The following is a 17,082-nucleotide window of genomic DNA, read 5'->3' on the forward strand; positions in this document are numbered from 1 at the left end:
ACGTACTCGTTATTTCAGTACTCTACCTGCTTCTTTCCTCCCACGTCCTCTTCCTTTTGCCTGGACTATCATGATCTCAGTTTCTTCTGTGGGTAGTTCGTTGATTTTTTGTAAGAAGAGCTTCTCCAGAGCTTCTGCCATTAAGACTATGTCATCTCCAGGCTGGACAAGGAGACACATGGGGTAGGGTCAGAAAGCCCTCCCCTCCCCACCTGTGTAGACAGGGCACCCCGAGTACTACCCCCTGCCCCAAAGCCTGAAGCATCGTATTCAGGGTCCTTCCCCAATCTGTACTCCAAGGAGCCATGATGGCTAGGCTACCAGGTATCACGGGGGCTTGTGCTCCTACAGGTGTGCTGAGCCTGCACCTGTCTGCCTGCACTTCCCTTTCTCATCTTTTAAGCTCTGGGCTGTCTGCAAAACCATCCTAATGCCTTAAGCATCTACCAAGCTCAGCCAATCACTGACCGGGGCTCTCCCTGCATTAGGACCTCCTTTGACACAGTTCGACTTCCCTAGGAATACTTGAATGACACAGGATTTCTTGCCAGGATACTTTAATAGGGCCCCAACAGTGCTCCCCAATGTACCCCCAAGGCAGCTCACCAGGGCTCTTGGGCACTGTCCATCTCACACTGCTTTAGGGGTCCCCACTCTGTCACTTCGTCCATAACATGCTGTTCCCACTCAGCTAGACTGAGAGCCTGGTGTGCACATTTCGCTCAAACCTAAGTGGTGAGAGCTGAGACTTTAAAAAACACAGTAAACTTCAAGAAACTCACCTACCCATCTCTTCTGGGCCATTTTACCCACTACACCAGCAGAGGTCAAAAGCTGAGTTCTGTATAGTGTCTCCCTCCAGAGTCGTTCTATTTGAAAGGGTTGATTTTAATCACATCTGTGGTCTGAACTGTAAACAAATGATCTGGCTTCATGGCACAGCCGAGCCAAGAAGTTTGGCTATGGGGTTAGGAAGTGACCTTCAGGTCTACAAGTAAGATCAGGGGAACACTCGATTCCATGGCAACAGTCATGTCCACAGTTCAAGGAGACCATCACCCACAGAGCAACTGAGCTCTGCGCTGGCCCCATCACACCCTCTCTCACATGGAGGTTTCTACGCACACCTCTGCACAACTACGTTTTAGCAGGCTCTTTCCTGACCATTTACATCACCCAAATGGACTTTGATGGGAATCATCACTATCCGCCTCACACCTTCTCTACTGGACATGCTCAGGAACCAAAATCCCAAGAGCATCAGAAGCACATGCTTCAGGCTAACAAGGACAGCTTGCAAACTAGACATGGCAGCATCCTCCTCCCCACAAAAGAAACACACCCAGTCACAGGTACAACCACAGGTCCCGTTACCTCCACCTCCAAGGGTCTCCTCCTGCCAGACTCGAAGCCCAGCAGCTCCCAGCACCCCTGCCCACTGGCTCCTGACACACCCGCCGTCTCCCCCAGGGCAGCTGGACGCTTGTCCCCACAGCTCACCTTGTTATAGATGTAACAATTTGTAAACATAGTGTTGAAGTCCTGGATACATTCCTGAGCATTCCAGTAATAGTTGTTTTCCAAGCGCTTCTTTATTGTTCCCATATCCATAGGTGTTTTAATGATCTTATAGTAATCCTGGAGAGCAGAGAGAGCAAAGGGCCAGTGTCACCTGAGCAGCCGTGTGGCATGCATGCTGGGCTGCCAGGCTGCTCCACAGACCAACAGGAGCTATAGCACAGGCTGAAGCCCTTCCTCAGCATCGGCAAGGGATAAAGGGGACTCAAGATAAATTGGATCAGGGAAGGATTCCCAAACGCTGGTTGGCAATTTGGAGGGAAAATGTACAAGTTAGCTAACTGCCCTATCTTGGATCAGGTGGTCTTTATCAAAATTTAGGTTTTTTCTTTTCTTTTCAATGTTGAAATATTTTTCCATTTTTAATAAATAATGTGGAAAGCAGATGACTTTTCAAAATGCAATTCTTACCTAGTAAAACAACACGTGGCAGGTAATACTTTGTCCCTGTCATTTAAAATTTTACAAGTACATAAATGCAAATCCCCATGGCGCCAGTGTTGGAATCCACCCATAGCCACCGCACTTCCTGCTTCCTGTCATGCTGAAGAACGTCAGTCAAGTTCACTGGACTTACATTTCTTTTACTTACCCAGTGTACCACTAAGGCTTCACTAGTAGCCAGACATGGTTGAACAACTAACCAGGTTAACTGCCAAATGAAAAATCTGGACAGCTTCCGAAATCCTCAGTTAAAAAAATATATCGAGACCCAATCCTCAAACCTTCAGATCTTACTCTCCAAGTGCCACACGGGAGCCAGAGAGCAGATGTAAATGTCTTACAACCCTCAAGGAAGTCAAACTCTGCACTATCCTCACAACTTTCCTCTAACCATGAACCTATTTTAAAATAAAGTTTATTTCTAAGAACTACCAGAGGAATTCAGGGACAAATCAAGCAGGGCCTCGGTTTCCAGGCTGGAGGACCAAAGAGGCCCATCGGGGGGCTGCACACAGACAGCAAGCCCCCGGTGAATGGCCCAGCTCAGGTTTCTTAGAACATTCCATTGAGAACCAATTCTCTGCAGCCATTACCCCGGCCCCCCCCGCCCCGCCCCACTGAGGACAAGTAGGGTCCCAATGGCAGAGAAGCACGCTGGGGGCAGAGAGGCTGCTGCAGGGAGGACAGAATCCACTGCCCAGAAATAGTGGACAGTACTGGAAAGGTGAGCATGGGGTACATGCTCTGACACCCACGAGAAAGGGGGCAAAAGCCACCCACTTACAGGTACAGGGCTGGCAAAGGTCACGGCCCTGCCCTGGTAAGGGCTTAAGTACACACTCAAGTGCCCCAGGCAGGTGGCCAGGAGGGGAGACTTAAACCGGACTTTCTATGCTCTGACGTCCTTTCCCAAGAGAACCAAGTCCAAATACATCTGCCACAATGGAAATTTAGATTTTATCCTATGGCCAAAGGTCTCTAAGAATGGTGCTGGGAGGAGGTGGGGTGAAGGCAGAATATTGTGGGGTGAGGAACTGACAGCTGGGGCAGTGGGTTTAGGGGAACGAAAGGAGGCCAAAATGCAGGTGAATATCTGTAAGGCATCAGAAAACAGAAAAAGAAGGAAGGACTTTTTTTTTTTTCTGCTCACCCTATTAACATCTACTGAAGGAGGGGGACCCCAGAAAACTAGGCTTTAGCATGACGATGCTCCCAGGCAACCAGTCCCTTTGGGTCAGCCCGCACCAGTGCCTTGAGAGCACTCTCCTAAGGCAACCTCCCTCCTGGGCTCCTCACTCTCCCGTATTTGAAAACATCAAGTTAGTGCTACCATTAATCGTCCCCTTCTTCCTACATCAGAGTTGCTAAGGGCAATGTCAACAGTTACAGGGACAGGTGCATTCAGAGTCCTGGCCACCCCTTGGGAGCCCATCCTCCACTTCAGAGATTGATCATGAACTCCCAAACCCCATGGCCTAACTGACCACGCACATGTGTCTGTCCCACTTGGCCAACACCATTCCCTCGATGTCACCTGTGATGCTGCTGCCTCCTCGGCGATCTCAAGTCCTCCAGCCCCCCTTCCCTTCTTAGCCCTCCATGCCTTAGTCCCCTCTGCATTTTCCTATAACAAATGGACCCGCTGCTCTCCTGGCCCTGACTCGGTCTCCCTTCAAAGCCAAGCTTCTTGAAATGGAGGCTCTGCATCACCTTGTCATTCACACCGTGGCAAGTCTGGTTTCTACTTCTACATCACATCGTCCTAAGGTCACCAATGCCCTCCCCTAAAGGCCAACAGGATGGTCAGGTCAGAATCCTCACCTCTCTGACCTCCCTGTAGCCTCTAATGTGGAAATTTGGGAAACTGCTCTTTTCTGGAAGCCTCTGGCCACCCCCCCCCCAAAGCCTTGGTGCCCCATGGGTTCTACCCCCTCTAACTACTACTCTCCTGGTTCTTTGCATTTGCTCTGAGATGTCACTCTCAACTGTGGGCCCTGCCCAGCCCAGCTAGAGACCAATGCAGCCTCTCCTGAGGGACGTGCAAGACACCACGGCTGACTGTCTCCACTTCTTGTCTTGGTCAATGGCCAGTGTGGACCATCTCTGCCTACACCCCTTTCCAGAGGCAGTTCATGACCCAGATCTTCAGTGCCCCCTCTCAATTCTCTCTTCCCTCGAATACATGTGACACGTATCCAGTGGTCAGACAGCACTGGACGGGCGTCATAGACATGACTTTCAAGCCAGGAGGGTCACACTGGAGCATTCATTCTTCCTAAGTCTGGACGCCTGACAGAGGCTAAGGCTGCCCTGCACACAAGCAGTTCCAGCACTTGCAGACCCAGCCTGTGCCAGCAGCTACAATCACCTAATCCACTCACCTAGAGGCATATAGGACCCAGCAAACAGCAGAAGGCAGTTTAAAGACAAGGAAGAAGAGAAAAAAATTAAAGCATGTATTCTGCCTGCTCCCTGTGGCTCAGTTAGAGATGTAAGTTGTGCTTGCAGAGCTGTCTGCTAGGGACACAGGCAAGCTGAAAACTCCAGGGAAAGAGAAGAGGAGTGGGGCTACAAAAGAACAAGAGTAAGGACACTGCAGCCATGATAGGGAGGGAGGGCACAGCTGCTTCTCAGCTGTGCAGCTACAGCCAAGGCCACCTCTCAACTTGCCCTCTCTCCAGCCAGGGCCACCTCCACGCACTTGCTCCCTAGGAAAGAATTACTATATTTCCCTACCCTGCAACCCAAGTGCTGCTGCTGCTGCTGCTAGTGACCACTACTGGAGCAAGCCAGTCCCCTTCCAGCAGTCTCACCAGCCACATCTACTTCTCCTGGGCCTAGCCAGCCACACCTGAAAACAGAAGGGGGCCAGGTTGTCCACGTGCTCTGACTTCAGCTCACCATGGGACTCGAAGGAATCTGTGAGCATCCCATCCCCCCTTGTTTCAACTTTTACACAGTTTTCCCCGGGATCCTGATATCCAAGAAACCAGTTACTGTTTAAGCCAATTAGCTCACTCATTCTCCTCCCCATCTGCAATTCTTCAAGATTGCTGAAACCACTCCCTCAAGGGCCCTGCTGGTGCTGGCATTCAGACCTGGGCGCTGAGCTCTCACCAGGACTCCAAACGCACCTCCACCCTCCCCTGGAGCCTGCCTTCACCAGGAAACTTGCGGGAGGAGACCGTGAGGACCCCTGGGCCCTGCCCAAGCTACTCACAGGGAGGTTTAGCTTGACGGCGTCCACAGGCTGCTGGAAAGGCCACGCAAACTGGTGTTTCCATAGTGTCTTGAGCACCACTCTGAGCAGATATTGCAGTTGGTTGGTCTGCCTCTTGGGCTTGTTGGGGTTGGAGGTCTCCGGGGGCGGAGGGTTGGTGCTGGCTGTGTTAGCTGGCTGGGGTTGGGCCTGGGCCTGTGTTGTAGACATTTGGGAAGTTTCTAGTCCATCCCCCATTACTGGCAGATTTCTCAATCTCGTCCCAGGGCCGCTCTCCGCAGACATGCTAGTGATCCCATCACATTCTTCACTGGGTACTCTACAAGGAAGAGAAGAGTCCCCATCAGAGACCAGTGAGTAGACAGGTACCGCTGTAATGACAAGTCCCTCTAACTGTGGCCTCCAAGAACTGAGCTTTGCTGGCAGTAACTGGTCAGGTTGGCTGGAGGAGCCACTCCATGCACTGTCTAAAGGGACCCACTGCCTGCTGCTCTCAGAGACTAGCCATCCGGCAGAGAAGAAAAATGATGCACCAACGGAGGGGACTAGGGCATTGGAGGTAAGAGCTGACAAGGGGCCAGCAGGGGCTCTGGGAGCTACAGAGTTTCCAAGGAAGGAGGTAAGATAAAGCCACATCTCACAAACCTGCATCTCCCTTTCTCCACCTGCAAGCCTTTTAGGGATGCTGCCTGTGTGTGGGAGAGGATGATTTGCAGGCCCTCAGATATGATATTTACATTAAAATTCTTGTTTGCATTGGTGGCTCAGGAAGTATGGAAAATAGTCAGTAATTCCATTTGGTGGGCCAGGCAGGGAGGGGCGGGAAGGCCAGGCCCACCCATCCTTAATGGCCCACAGAGTCCACTGCCAAGTGCTCGGGGCAAAGCTTCACGCTGAGAACATTTTCTTGGTAACCTAAAAAAATGCATGTTTGCTGATGAGAGAAGTCCAGAAGTTTACTGCTGATAACATAAAAATGAATCTACACTCAACCTACCATTGTATTAACAAGAAGGGGCAACACAGGCCCCCAGTGCCAATGCCTGTCTGAGCACCCCTCTGGTGCCCTCCTCACAGCTGGATGACCCTGAGAGCCATGCCAGCCCCACACACCCTGACACAAGCATCCTTGCAAGGGTGACTTTGTAAACCTGTCCATTTATGCCAATGGGACAAACTTGAAGACGTGTAACCGCAGGTCAAGGGCTGCGCACGCATGCCAAACTGCCCTGCAGAAACATATCACCCCACCCCTTACAGTGCTGAGAGCTCCCATACTCTAATAAACAACCACTCAAACATATACTGGCTGTTTGCATCCTTTTTGCGTACTGCCTGTTTTGACAGTTTCCTACCCAGCCATATGAGAGACTGTGTAAATCAGGGCTCCCTGCATTTGACAACCATCTTCAGGAATAAAACTAGGAACTAGAGGAGTTAAGAAACCCTTTCTGGCCGAGGTAGTCAGACAAGGGCTTACGAGGAAGAGTGGGCAGCTTTAGGATCACAAGACTGGCAGACGGAGGGGACAAGAAAAGACAGGGCAGACTGGCTGGCTCTGTCGTGGCTTTCATTCTGGAACATACTTTCAGTGGGTCAAGAAATAGCTTCATACCTAGCACATACTAGGCACCCTAGCTGCCAATGAATTACTTTGTAATTCCGTCCAAGTATTATTTAAACCAAGGCTCCCACAAACCTCCTTGTAAATGCAGTTCTGGCAAATTAGCAAATTTTAAAAGCACCAGGGGAGAACTTGCTACAGAAAGCCAACTCTGTAGTCTATGTTTAGAGGCTGTGGAGAGCTGGACCTCCCAGCCCGTGTGTGGCAGCTGACAGCCTCATGCACAGATCCTGGCCACATGCCCCCTACACCAAGGTCCCAGCTGCAGGATGAGCCTACAGGCTGACAAGAAGCTGGAGAAACCAACATCTCCAGAGAGACAGCTTCTTCCTTCCATAATGTTCTCGCTGACGGCAGGCACAGGTATCACCTGGCTAGAGAATGCATGAAGAGAGCACTGTTCTAAGGAAGAGGCTGCCACAGGGAAGGGACCTGTCTGGAAGCAGCCCAAGGCCACCTAATATAAGACTCTGAAGGGAGGAGGGTGCAAATCCAATTCAGAAGTCAACAAACAATTGGCAGTGGTGAACACATTGTACAGCTGTCCCTCAGTGTCTGTGGGGGTTGGTCCCAGGACCTCTCAAGCCCTTATATAAAGGGATGTAGCATATTTGCACATGACCTATGCAAATCTATCCTACTGCACACTTGAAACCGTTTCTGAGTATTTCCAATCCGACGTTGGTTGGATCCTTGGATGTAACAACAGACACAGAGGGCTGACCGGAGTTTGAATCTCATGGATTCAGTCTGAGAACTGAATCTTTCTTTGCTTTAGTCACCAAATAGATGAGAGATTTAGATACTTCAGTTTTGTCTATTCAGAGTGGGGATGCGACTCATTTTTAAAAACCTGAATAATTCATTAATGCTTCAGCTCACAGGAGAGGATAACACTGTGGAAATAAACACACTCATGCCACCTACATGGAGACGTCCCAGGAGCTGAAGGGAGGGCGTGCTGGAGCAGTGCTGGCTAGGTGTGTAAAGGGGGTCTTATATCCATCGCTAAGTAAGTATTTCATGAGGTCCAACCATGCCCACATGCCAGAGTAGAACTGACAATCTGTGCCCTCCCAGGGTATTCCTGAGACGTGAAAAGGGGAGGGACAGCAACCCAGAGAACACCCAGCTCAGGAAGAAGGGGATCAAGGAGGGCTTCAGGGATACCAAGCCACATCCTGGTACCTCTCCCAAACACAGTGCTGGGGATGGTGAAGGGACACCCAAAGCTGAAACCAGACACCTCATGTCAGTGTGTGATGGGGACTGGAGCTGGTGACAGCTGGGCAGCAGGCTGTGGAGAGCATGCCCCCAGCAAAAAGAGCAGTGAGCCCAGGAGTACAAGATCAAGACAAGGCGTTTCCCTGAAGCAACTCTGTTTGATGATTGGCTTCATGAAACACTGCAACAGCTTAACAAGCAAACATCGCAGACTCCAGTGGTTTCTAAAGGCAGACATCCGATTGAGTGAGCCTGCTTGAGGCAATCCCCCATCCCATCATGGGTACATATAGTCCAAGTCTGGCCAGAGCCAAGTGCCACATGGTCCTAGAAAGAAGTGCCTGTGGAATGAACCAAACGAGGCTGCGGGGACAGAAATGCCGTTGGTGCAAGGGAGGTGCATGAGGAGGGCCTGGAAATACGATGGATGGCAGCTCAGGCAGGGCTGGAAGCTTGGAAAAGACAATATGGGCTCTGGAACCCAGAGGCCTGAGTAAACCCACCCCAATGAAAGAAGGAAGGAGGCCACAAACAGATCCAGGGAGGGGGAGCACCCAGCGGCTGGGGGTTAGGTGCAAAACCTCACAAAGAGCCTGCACAGAGATGAGAAGAGTACAGAGGGATAAAAGACCCAGGGCCTTGGCTGAATCACATGACACAGTGTTGGAGGCGGGTGTCTGGCCCAGAACACATCACTGTCAACCAGAGAGGGGCAGCCCAGCCTGAGGAATGGTGAGAGGGAGGCAACACCCTGGAAGCAGTGTCCAGCTGTGTGACAGACTGCATACAGGGTGCGTCTTTGTTCCTGACATGAATGGCAGGAATGGAAAGAAAACAGGATTTGCCAAGAGTTTAGCTGCTAATGGGAGGCACTTCAACCTCAGAGAAGCAGGGTCTACAGCCACCATCAGAGTGCCATGACAGAGCTCCGAGTGGGGCTGTGGAAAGGTTTGCAAACTGTGTCCCAGAAGCCACTAGGGGAGCACAGACTGGCTTTAGGTGGATGGTGTGTAGTCACTCAGGATGAGTTTCCCCTCTTTCCATCTTTTTTCACTCTCATCTGACCTGACGAGGAAAATCCCAGCCTGATGCCAGTGTAAAAGGTTGTACTCAGAGGAGTTAGAAGATAATTATGTTATCTGGATAGGATCTAACAATGTCATTTTGTTGTCATGGTATTTAATTTTACTGATTTCCATGCATGGCTTTGATATAGTCTCCTTTCAAAATAAGTGTACCATAAAACAGCAAACTGATTCTTTTAAAAACACCTTTAAGTATATGAGTACCAAGACAAGACAGGGGCAAGGCAAAGTGGTAAGGGCAGCGTAGCCTCCAGGTGAGCTGTAGGACCCCAGGGGGATCAGAGGGAGGGCTGGTTGAAGCAGAGAGGGCCTCTGGCTCCCTGAGGCTCTCCAGAGGTGAGAGCAGGGAGGGGGACAGCCAGGACAGACTGCAGGCTTCACTGAGAAGCAAGAGGCTACAGGAGTTTGCAGGGAACGGCTATTAACACAAGGGGGAAGGGAGATGGAGAGGCAATCACAGGACGGCAAAGCGCTTTTTCCCAAATCCTCCCCAGCTAAGTGGATGTGGGCAATCACTTCTTTGGCAACTACAGAAACTCGAGGTGGGGGCCAGTGAGACAGGAGAAGACAAAGGGGAAAATGACACCAGCCACAAGCCAGCTCACCAGGAACCTTGGGTCCAGTGTAACCAGCCTTGGTACAGGCACAGATGGATTTGACAGAACACGTTAAGTGACTGGACACAGGTCTTGGCAGAAGGACAGCATCACAGAGAAAGAAATATGTTAGTGGGGTTTAAGGATGCCTGGAATCTGCTGGGAGAGGGTTTCAGTACAGAAGACCCAACATATCCAAAGGGACAGGAGGTGACGAGCATGACATGGCCCCAACAGAAGGAAAAATCTTGAGGCACTGAAGCAGCCTGGAGCTTGGGCGGGGAGTGTGCAGCGAGTGAGGTTAAAGAATGCCACGCAGTTTGGTTTCTACCGATTTCTCACAGGGAGCAGCTCAGTAAACACACTGGTTATGATGTGCCCGGAGCACATGCCAGGTGAGCCATGGCTGTTTCAGGTGGGGGCAGGGGCAGCCCCTCCCTGGAGGGGAAGCTTCCGCCTCAGAACAGTAGAGTAGGTCAGCCACAAGGGCACAGGCCACCAGGGGGCCAGCTCGTCCCACCAAGTGCAAGCAGCCTCCATTAAGTAATGACATTCTGGAAATCTCTAAGCAATTTCCCTGAGGCAAGATGAAGCCAAGGTAACTGATTTCTGGAGCTTCTGGACTGGGCCATGCCTTCTCTTTACAAAGGGACTTGCAGCAAAACCAAGGGATGGGGGACTCTCTTGTGTTCTGTGCTGGTAACCACCTTTCTTCACCTTCATGGCAGGCCCAGACAGGTCCTTGAGCCAAGAAAGCAGAATTTTCTGCTCATAAGATGAAGGGAGATTTTTCTACAGAAAACGTGGACTCTTGAAAAGCCTCATCTTGGTACTTTAAACCACTACAAAAGCCAAAGCACCTTCCTAGCTAGCCAGCTAGCTCACATTTGAAGCATAGTAACAGTTAAATCTTCACAATAACTCTAACATTGCTTCTGGTGTCATTACTTTACAGATAAGGAAACTGAGGCAGAAAGAAATAACTTATCCAGGAAGTGGAAAGACCAGGTCTAAGCACCCAGGGTGGTCCTAAACCTGGCACCCAATTCCTAGGCAGTTTAAGTTGGTGTTTGAACCATAGAAGCCCCCTCGCCGCCCCCTCCCCCCCGCAAGCTGAACACACATGCCAGAAGGGTCCAACATACACAGTCATGACAGGCTGGCCACCATCCCTAACATAAGCTAGGTACAAGATCGACACACTCATAATGACTGAGGTCAAGTCCATGAGGAAGGAAACTGCAGCACGTTGTAGTTCAAATGCAAAAGCAGGACGTGTTCAAAAGATGGAACTTGGGAGCCACAGTACCTCAAAGTTCCTTCTAGGAGGCTCCAATAACCACCAGTGACAAGTGACACTCATGGCCCCCACAAGGGGAATCGCCAGGTAACATTAACTGAGCCATGAGACGCCCAGGACTCCCATTCTGTACCCACTCCGGGCCTGTGCAGCACCTACACCTCAAGAGGCCACGCTCTGACCCATTGCCAACGCTCCTAAGCCTGGACAGCCTGCATGTTATGGCCCAGCCTTCCCATGACCACAGGAAAGTAAAATCCTCGGGAAACTTCAAGAACCCACTCTTACCAACAGTGAAAAGAAACACAAGGGAAATCAGCCAGAACTTCTAGTCTGTTATGAATCAAAGAGAGGCACCAGTGAGAAGTCCTACGGTGGTCAGAACCAGCAACTTTTCTAAGGCATACATCTGGCCAGATCAGCCTCCTTGGGTAAATTCTTCCCAAAGCGGTCACCCCCGCCCCACACCACCTAGGGCCCCAAGCATATATGCTCCAACAACACAGCCACAATGGACCCCCATCACCGTCACCTTTGCCCTTTCATTTGCTACCTCTGCTGCCAGGACACATACGGGCATACAAACACACACACACACACCCTGGCCCACAGCACCCGGTGCTTCTCTGATCTCTGTTAAGTGGCTTCCATGGTCAGCTCTGTGCACACATCTGGGAAGCCTCGGGCAGGCCCATCTTTATCTCACTCCTATCCTCTCAGCACACAGCATGTGTACCCTACAGTGACCACACATAGATTGTCACTCTGGGGCTTCCAGCTCAATCTCAAAACTCTGGAAATGGAAAACACTCTCATGTGGACAATGTGGTAACTGCCAAACTCAGTCACTTGCTCAGGCAATGTGTCCTCACATACCCAGCCCTGGGACTAGTCAACACGCCACTCTCCAGAGTGGTTAATTAAGCTATACTTGGGGCAAGTATCATGAAGGAGGATGGGGCTGCTCTGGCCATGTACAGGGAGAGAGGGACTTGCACTGACCTGCAAGGACAGGGCAGCACCCCTGAAGGAGGGAAAGAGAACAAGACTGGGAAGCGGAGGGAGGGAGTATTTGTGTCTATGGTGGTGTGGGGTGGGGCAGCAACGGAGCAGGTTATCTTCAGCCACAGTTTTCTACCTAAAAGATTAAAAATGTTGCTCCTTCTCCATCTTCACACTGACCTGTGGCCAAGAGGTAGGTAGGAGCCACATTCAGCCTGTTAAAAGCTAGCTGAAGGTCAAAGGGCAGGAAAAAAGTTTCACCTATTGTTTTCAACCCAAAGAAGCTACGTGATCCAACTGGATGCTCTACTTTTGGATCTACTCCCAACAAAAATCCTACATGTTCCTCATTTACAGGAATAAGAACAAGATGAAGCAAAGTTAGACAGTGCTGTGGTTCCCAAACTGAATGCCAAGGTGCCCAGAATGTCATGGTGAACTCAGAGGGGCACTGCAGGAACTATTAGCATTAGCACAAGGCAATTAGTAATTTAAATGTTAGATTGCACTATATTCCTCTCATCAATGTCACAGCTTGCAAAGCTTGGCGTTCAGCAGTTGCTATAATAAAAAGCAAAGACCACATAAAAATTAACATAAACAGGAAATGCATGTGGTAGTGTCCAACCTGGTTCAAAGGTTTGAGGACTTGTGCAGTGCCCACAGGCACACACACCCCATTAGAAAGTAACTACTGTTACGTAAGAATATTTATCCTTTCAACTCCTGTGATAAATATTTTCAAACAGCTAAACAGTTGTTGGGACATCAGTACTTATTCAGTTGTTTGTACCAAACTACCTAATAAACAAAATGCTGGGTATTTCCTTTGGCCTAGGAGCACTGAAAAAACTGAGACACTTAAGCATGTTGTGAATCAAGACAGTTTGGGAACCTCTGGGATAATGAAAATAAAAACGTGAAGGTTTCCCAAGTTCATGCCTGCTTTCAACAATGCTATCACAATATTTAAGAGATATGAGAAAATTTTAAGGACAGTATTTAACAAACAACACAACAGTAACGTTATCCAACTTTCAACAGAAAGTATTTCATTTACTTTGACACTAATCTTATTTATAATCTAGCCAGCAGTCCAGAAATGTAAAGATACAGAAAACAAAAAAATCCAAAACAAGTTCAGAAAGTTGGGACATTTTCCACTGTGATGGAGTTCCCACCTGTAAAGCTGTAGCTGTCCCACACGACCCCCACTTAGCTCCTATCTTTTGTCGGGGCTCTCAGGGTCTCCAGGGCTTTTGTTCTGAGCCCACTCTTCACAAAGCAGCCTGGCCCCAAGCAACCTATTCCCAGACCAGGAAGGAGATGAGGAGGCAGGACAGAGATAAAGAGATGTGCAGGGCAGGTTCAGTGCTGGCCATTCTGAGGGCAAGCGATCGAGAGGAAAAGAGAAAAGACCACAAATGACTGCCTAGAAATCAGATGATTTCTAGAGATTCAGTTCTCAGTTCCAGAGGCTGAATAAAACAAGCAGGCTGGGACCAGCTATACTTCGTACTTGTTGTTCCATCTGAAGTCCTGGTCTCCCAGCCCAGTGACCCTGCCTCAACTTTGTCCTGTTGATTCGGACTTACTTGCCTCCTAAAGTGACAAGCATGTAGACAACAAGATGCCAGGGAAGACAAGAGCAGTCGTAGTAAAGATGAATGTCAGTTAAGGGAAGGCTTTCTGAATTTGCCTGTGAAAAGTGGTGACCGCACTTAGCAGAGCTTTACAAAGCCATCATGACACATACTAGGAAAACTTGCCAGGAGGTACCTGCTGCTTCCTGGGCCGGAACCCTAAAAACCACTTGACCTACATTGGCTTAGTTAATCCTCACAGCAATCCCCCAAAACAAGCAGCGGCTTCATCTTCATCATCATCATCATCATCCCCATGGTAACACAGAGGTAGAATGACCTAGTCGGCTGGAGGTCACTTGGCAGTGTGTGCTTCCAGTGCTCTGCTCCATAGCTGTCTCTGCTCACCAAGCACAGCGGGTCCTCAGCTTGGCCAGCTGTACCACGCTTCTGTGTCCCCATCAGCGGGCCTGCCTTACCTGAAGAAGCAGCTAAGTGACACATGGCCCACGAAGCTGGGTCTCAAGACAGATTTCTAGTAGTGATATTGCCAAAGAATTATTTCATCCCTGTAAACAAATCAGAGCTCAGACAACTTCCCACAGCATCTGGCCATCTGCTTACAAAGAGATGAGGCCCCAACTTAGGTGAAATCACACTTCCCTGTGGAAGCCCTGGAGTATAGGGCAGGGGGAGTGGACACCAAGTTGTCATTTATGCTTCTCAAGCAGTTAAGAGGCCCGAAGGGACATGGCTTGAATCTGTTTTAGGCCAAGCCACAAGCCAGCGGATGCCAGCTGATACCAGCCCCTCAGGAAATTACAAGTTCACAGTAGCATATACCATTCAGGCAGAGGAGGTCACCTCCCTACCCTTACAAGGCTCTTGTGTAAAGATTTGGGGAAATGCTAGCTTCTACTGAGGGACAAAGAGAAGGCGACAGGGGACCCCGACTTTGGTAAAAACCTGGTAATTTCTCAATATTAATATTGTCAATTTACATCTTATCTCATCCTAAGAACATCTTTGTTGAAATGCTGATCACACATCGGTATCAGAAAGCCCGTTTCCCTCACAGGTTGCAGAGCAGCAGCTACCTCACATTCACGATGACTGCCCTGTTTAATTGTGCAATCTGTGTCAGTGGGGAAGCACAAACAGGATTACTTTTCCATCTGACCGGCTCAGGCAGCTGGTGAGAACAGCAATCGTGTCATCAGCCAGACTGCACCGCCTGGAGCCGGGCCAGTGGCCGTGCATCAAGGCAGCTCTTAGAGGCCTTAATCCTCCTTCATGTAGCTTGTACACACCCTGCCCCCCACCCCTTGGACCTGCCAAGCAGGGCCCCATTACCTCAGACCCTGCAGCCTGCCTTTCTGCTAGGAAAGAGCATGAACCACACTCAAGCCCCCTGTCCCTCACTGGAGGGGACACAGATGCACAAGAACCTTGCACAGCCAGGAGGACAAAGGGACTGGGCAGGCCACAACCCTGCCAACCAGAATTCCTGTCTCTTTGCTTTAGAAACTGATCAGCAGGCCAATTAAACTAGGGCTCTGGGAATGCTGCACCATCTCCTGCCTGTGAAAGCTGCCAGCAGCTGGAGGGATGAGCGGCCCAGGCACAGTAAAGGTTCCACTGTTACATGTGGCTTACGTCTGGTACTGATGGCTAAATCTGGGTGGATGGATTCATGAATTTAAAATGTCCCTGTGAGAAGTATGCAGCAAAAACAAAACAAAATGTTGATGTGCTCAAGATCCAAACTGTTGGGCTGAAACATACTTCCACAGGGGCAGGCTAGGCTAACTTTTCCTATAATGGGCTAAAGGGTCAATACCGTCAGCTGTGCAGGACACAGTCTGTTAAAATACTCCACTCTGCCATCACCAGAACATGAAAGCAGCCTGACAAACCTTAAATGCACCTGGCTATGTGCCAATGAAACTGACTGGCACACAGGCCACAGTCTGCAGCCTATTCTATAGATTTCTAGACTTGGTGAAGGTCAGGGACTATGACATTGCATTAGAAAAGCAGAATGCAAAATTACAGACAAAATGAGGCAACGATGTGCAGGTGAGTGGGCACATGGAACCATACAATGAAGTGGGATGTGGTAGCGGGTCAACCACACCTATTTACATTGAAAAACCAAGTAGCACATACACCAGCAATGCCCAGCCTCTTTGCAATCTGCCCCTTTCACAAGCCCCCACTGGCTTCTACTGGTGGCTGTCTGGCCCCTGCCTGGTGAGCTGGCCCCCAGGGACTGCTTCCCAAAGCAGCCGTGATCTAAGTTCCCAAAATAGAGGGTTAAAGATTATGACAGAAATATCATGTCATTAATTCAAACTATGCATTCCCACTGACCCTGGCTGTGTCCTGAGTGTGTCTCAGGTTGTGCCCTTCACAGGTAAAGAGTGACATTTTTGGCCGGGCACGGTGGCTCACGCCTCTAATCCTAGCACTCTGGAAGACCGAGGCAGGCGGATCGTTTGAGCTCAGGAGTTCAAGATCAGCCTGAGCAAGAGCGAGACCCCATCTCTACTAAAAAGAGAAATAAATTAGCTGAACAACTAAAATATATACAAAAAATTAGCCAGGCATGGTGGTGCATGCCTGTAGTCCCAGCTACTCGGGAGGCTGAGGCAGTAGGATCACTTGAGCCCAGGAGTTTGAAGTTGCTGTGAGCTAGGCTGACGCCACGGCACTCTAGCCTGGGCAACAGAGTGAGACTTGACAAAAAAAAAAAAAAAAAAAAAAAAAAGAAAGAAAGAAAGAAAAGAAAAGAAGGAAAAACGGAAGGAGTGACATTTTCTCCTGGTTGCCTCTTTTAAAGCTATTACTCCATCTCCTTTACTTGTCTTCACTTTACACCTTTTTAGTTATTTGTTTTCCAACAGAGCTGGTGCCAGGTATGCAGCACTGGGATTCATCTGCACCATAATGTGAAACAAAGTTAACAAAACTGTGGATTCATGTAGAAAAACCCTTCTTTGAGAGAGACTCCAAGATGGGCAGAGAGCGATGTGCTGAGGCGGGCAAGGCTGGGCATTTCCCTCTGCTTACAGGGGGTTTCCTAGTAGGAAGGAAACTCAGGGACACTGAAGAACGAAAGCATCTGCAAGGCAGCAAGAGTGAGAGACGAGGCTTCTTGGAGGACACAAAGAATTGAAATGAGAAAGAGGTTAAAGAGTGAAAAACCTAGGTTCAGTCAAACTAGGCTGGTAATCTGGTCTTGGGCTGCCCCTGGTAGAAAGCTTCCAGGGATGACGTCACACTAGTCTTCTCGAATTTTCCCACTTCAAACAAAAAAGTTCAAATCAAGTTCATGATCCCCATGAACAAAATTTAAAACTATAAAAAAGAAAACTATGACACTTCCAGCACACCACACACCAGGGAAGCACCTTAGTGCCAACT

General features: G+C 49.5%; 1 protein-coding gene across 2 annotated transcripts in view; it reads right to left on the reverse strand.

Moving 5' to 3' along the window:
* BRD4 (bromodomain containing 4) overlaps positions 1–17,082 on the reverse strand; it is an 88,541-nt gene that overhangs the window by 31,302 nt on the left and 40,157 nt on the right. For both annotated transcript variants that reach the window (XM_069477976.1, XM_069477986.1), the window contains exons 2-4: positions 5,243–5,561; positions 1,501–1,638; positions 27–162 (exon numbers count right to left, since the gene is read on the reverse strand). In XM_069477976.1, coding sequence (XP_069334077.1) covers positions 27–162; positions 1,501–1,638; positions 5,243–5,527 — 559 coding nt within the window. In that variant the 5' untranslated portion in view covers positions 5,528–5,561. The remainder of the gene's footprint in view (positions 1–26; positions 163–1,500; positions 1,639–5,242; positions 5,562–17,082) is intronic.

This window comes from Eulemur rufifrons, chromosome 2, assembly GCF_041146395.1.
Source record: "Eulemur rufifrons isolate Redbay chromosome 2, OSU_ERuf_1, whole genome shotgun sequence".
NCBI lineage: Eukaryota > Metazoa > Chordata > Mammalia > Primates > Lemuridae > Eulemur > Eulemur rufifrons.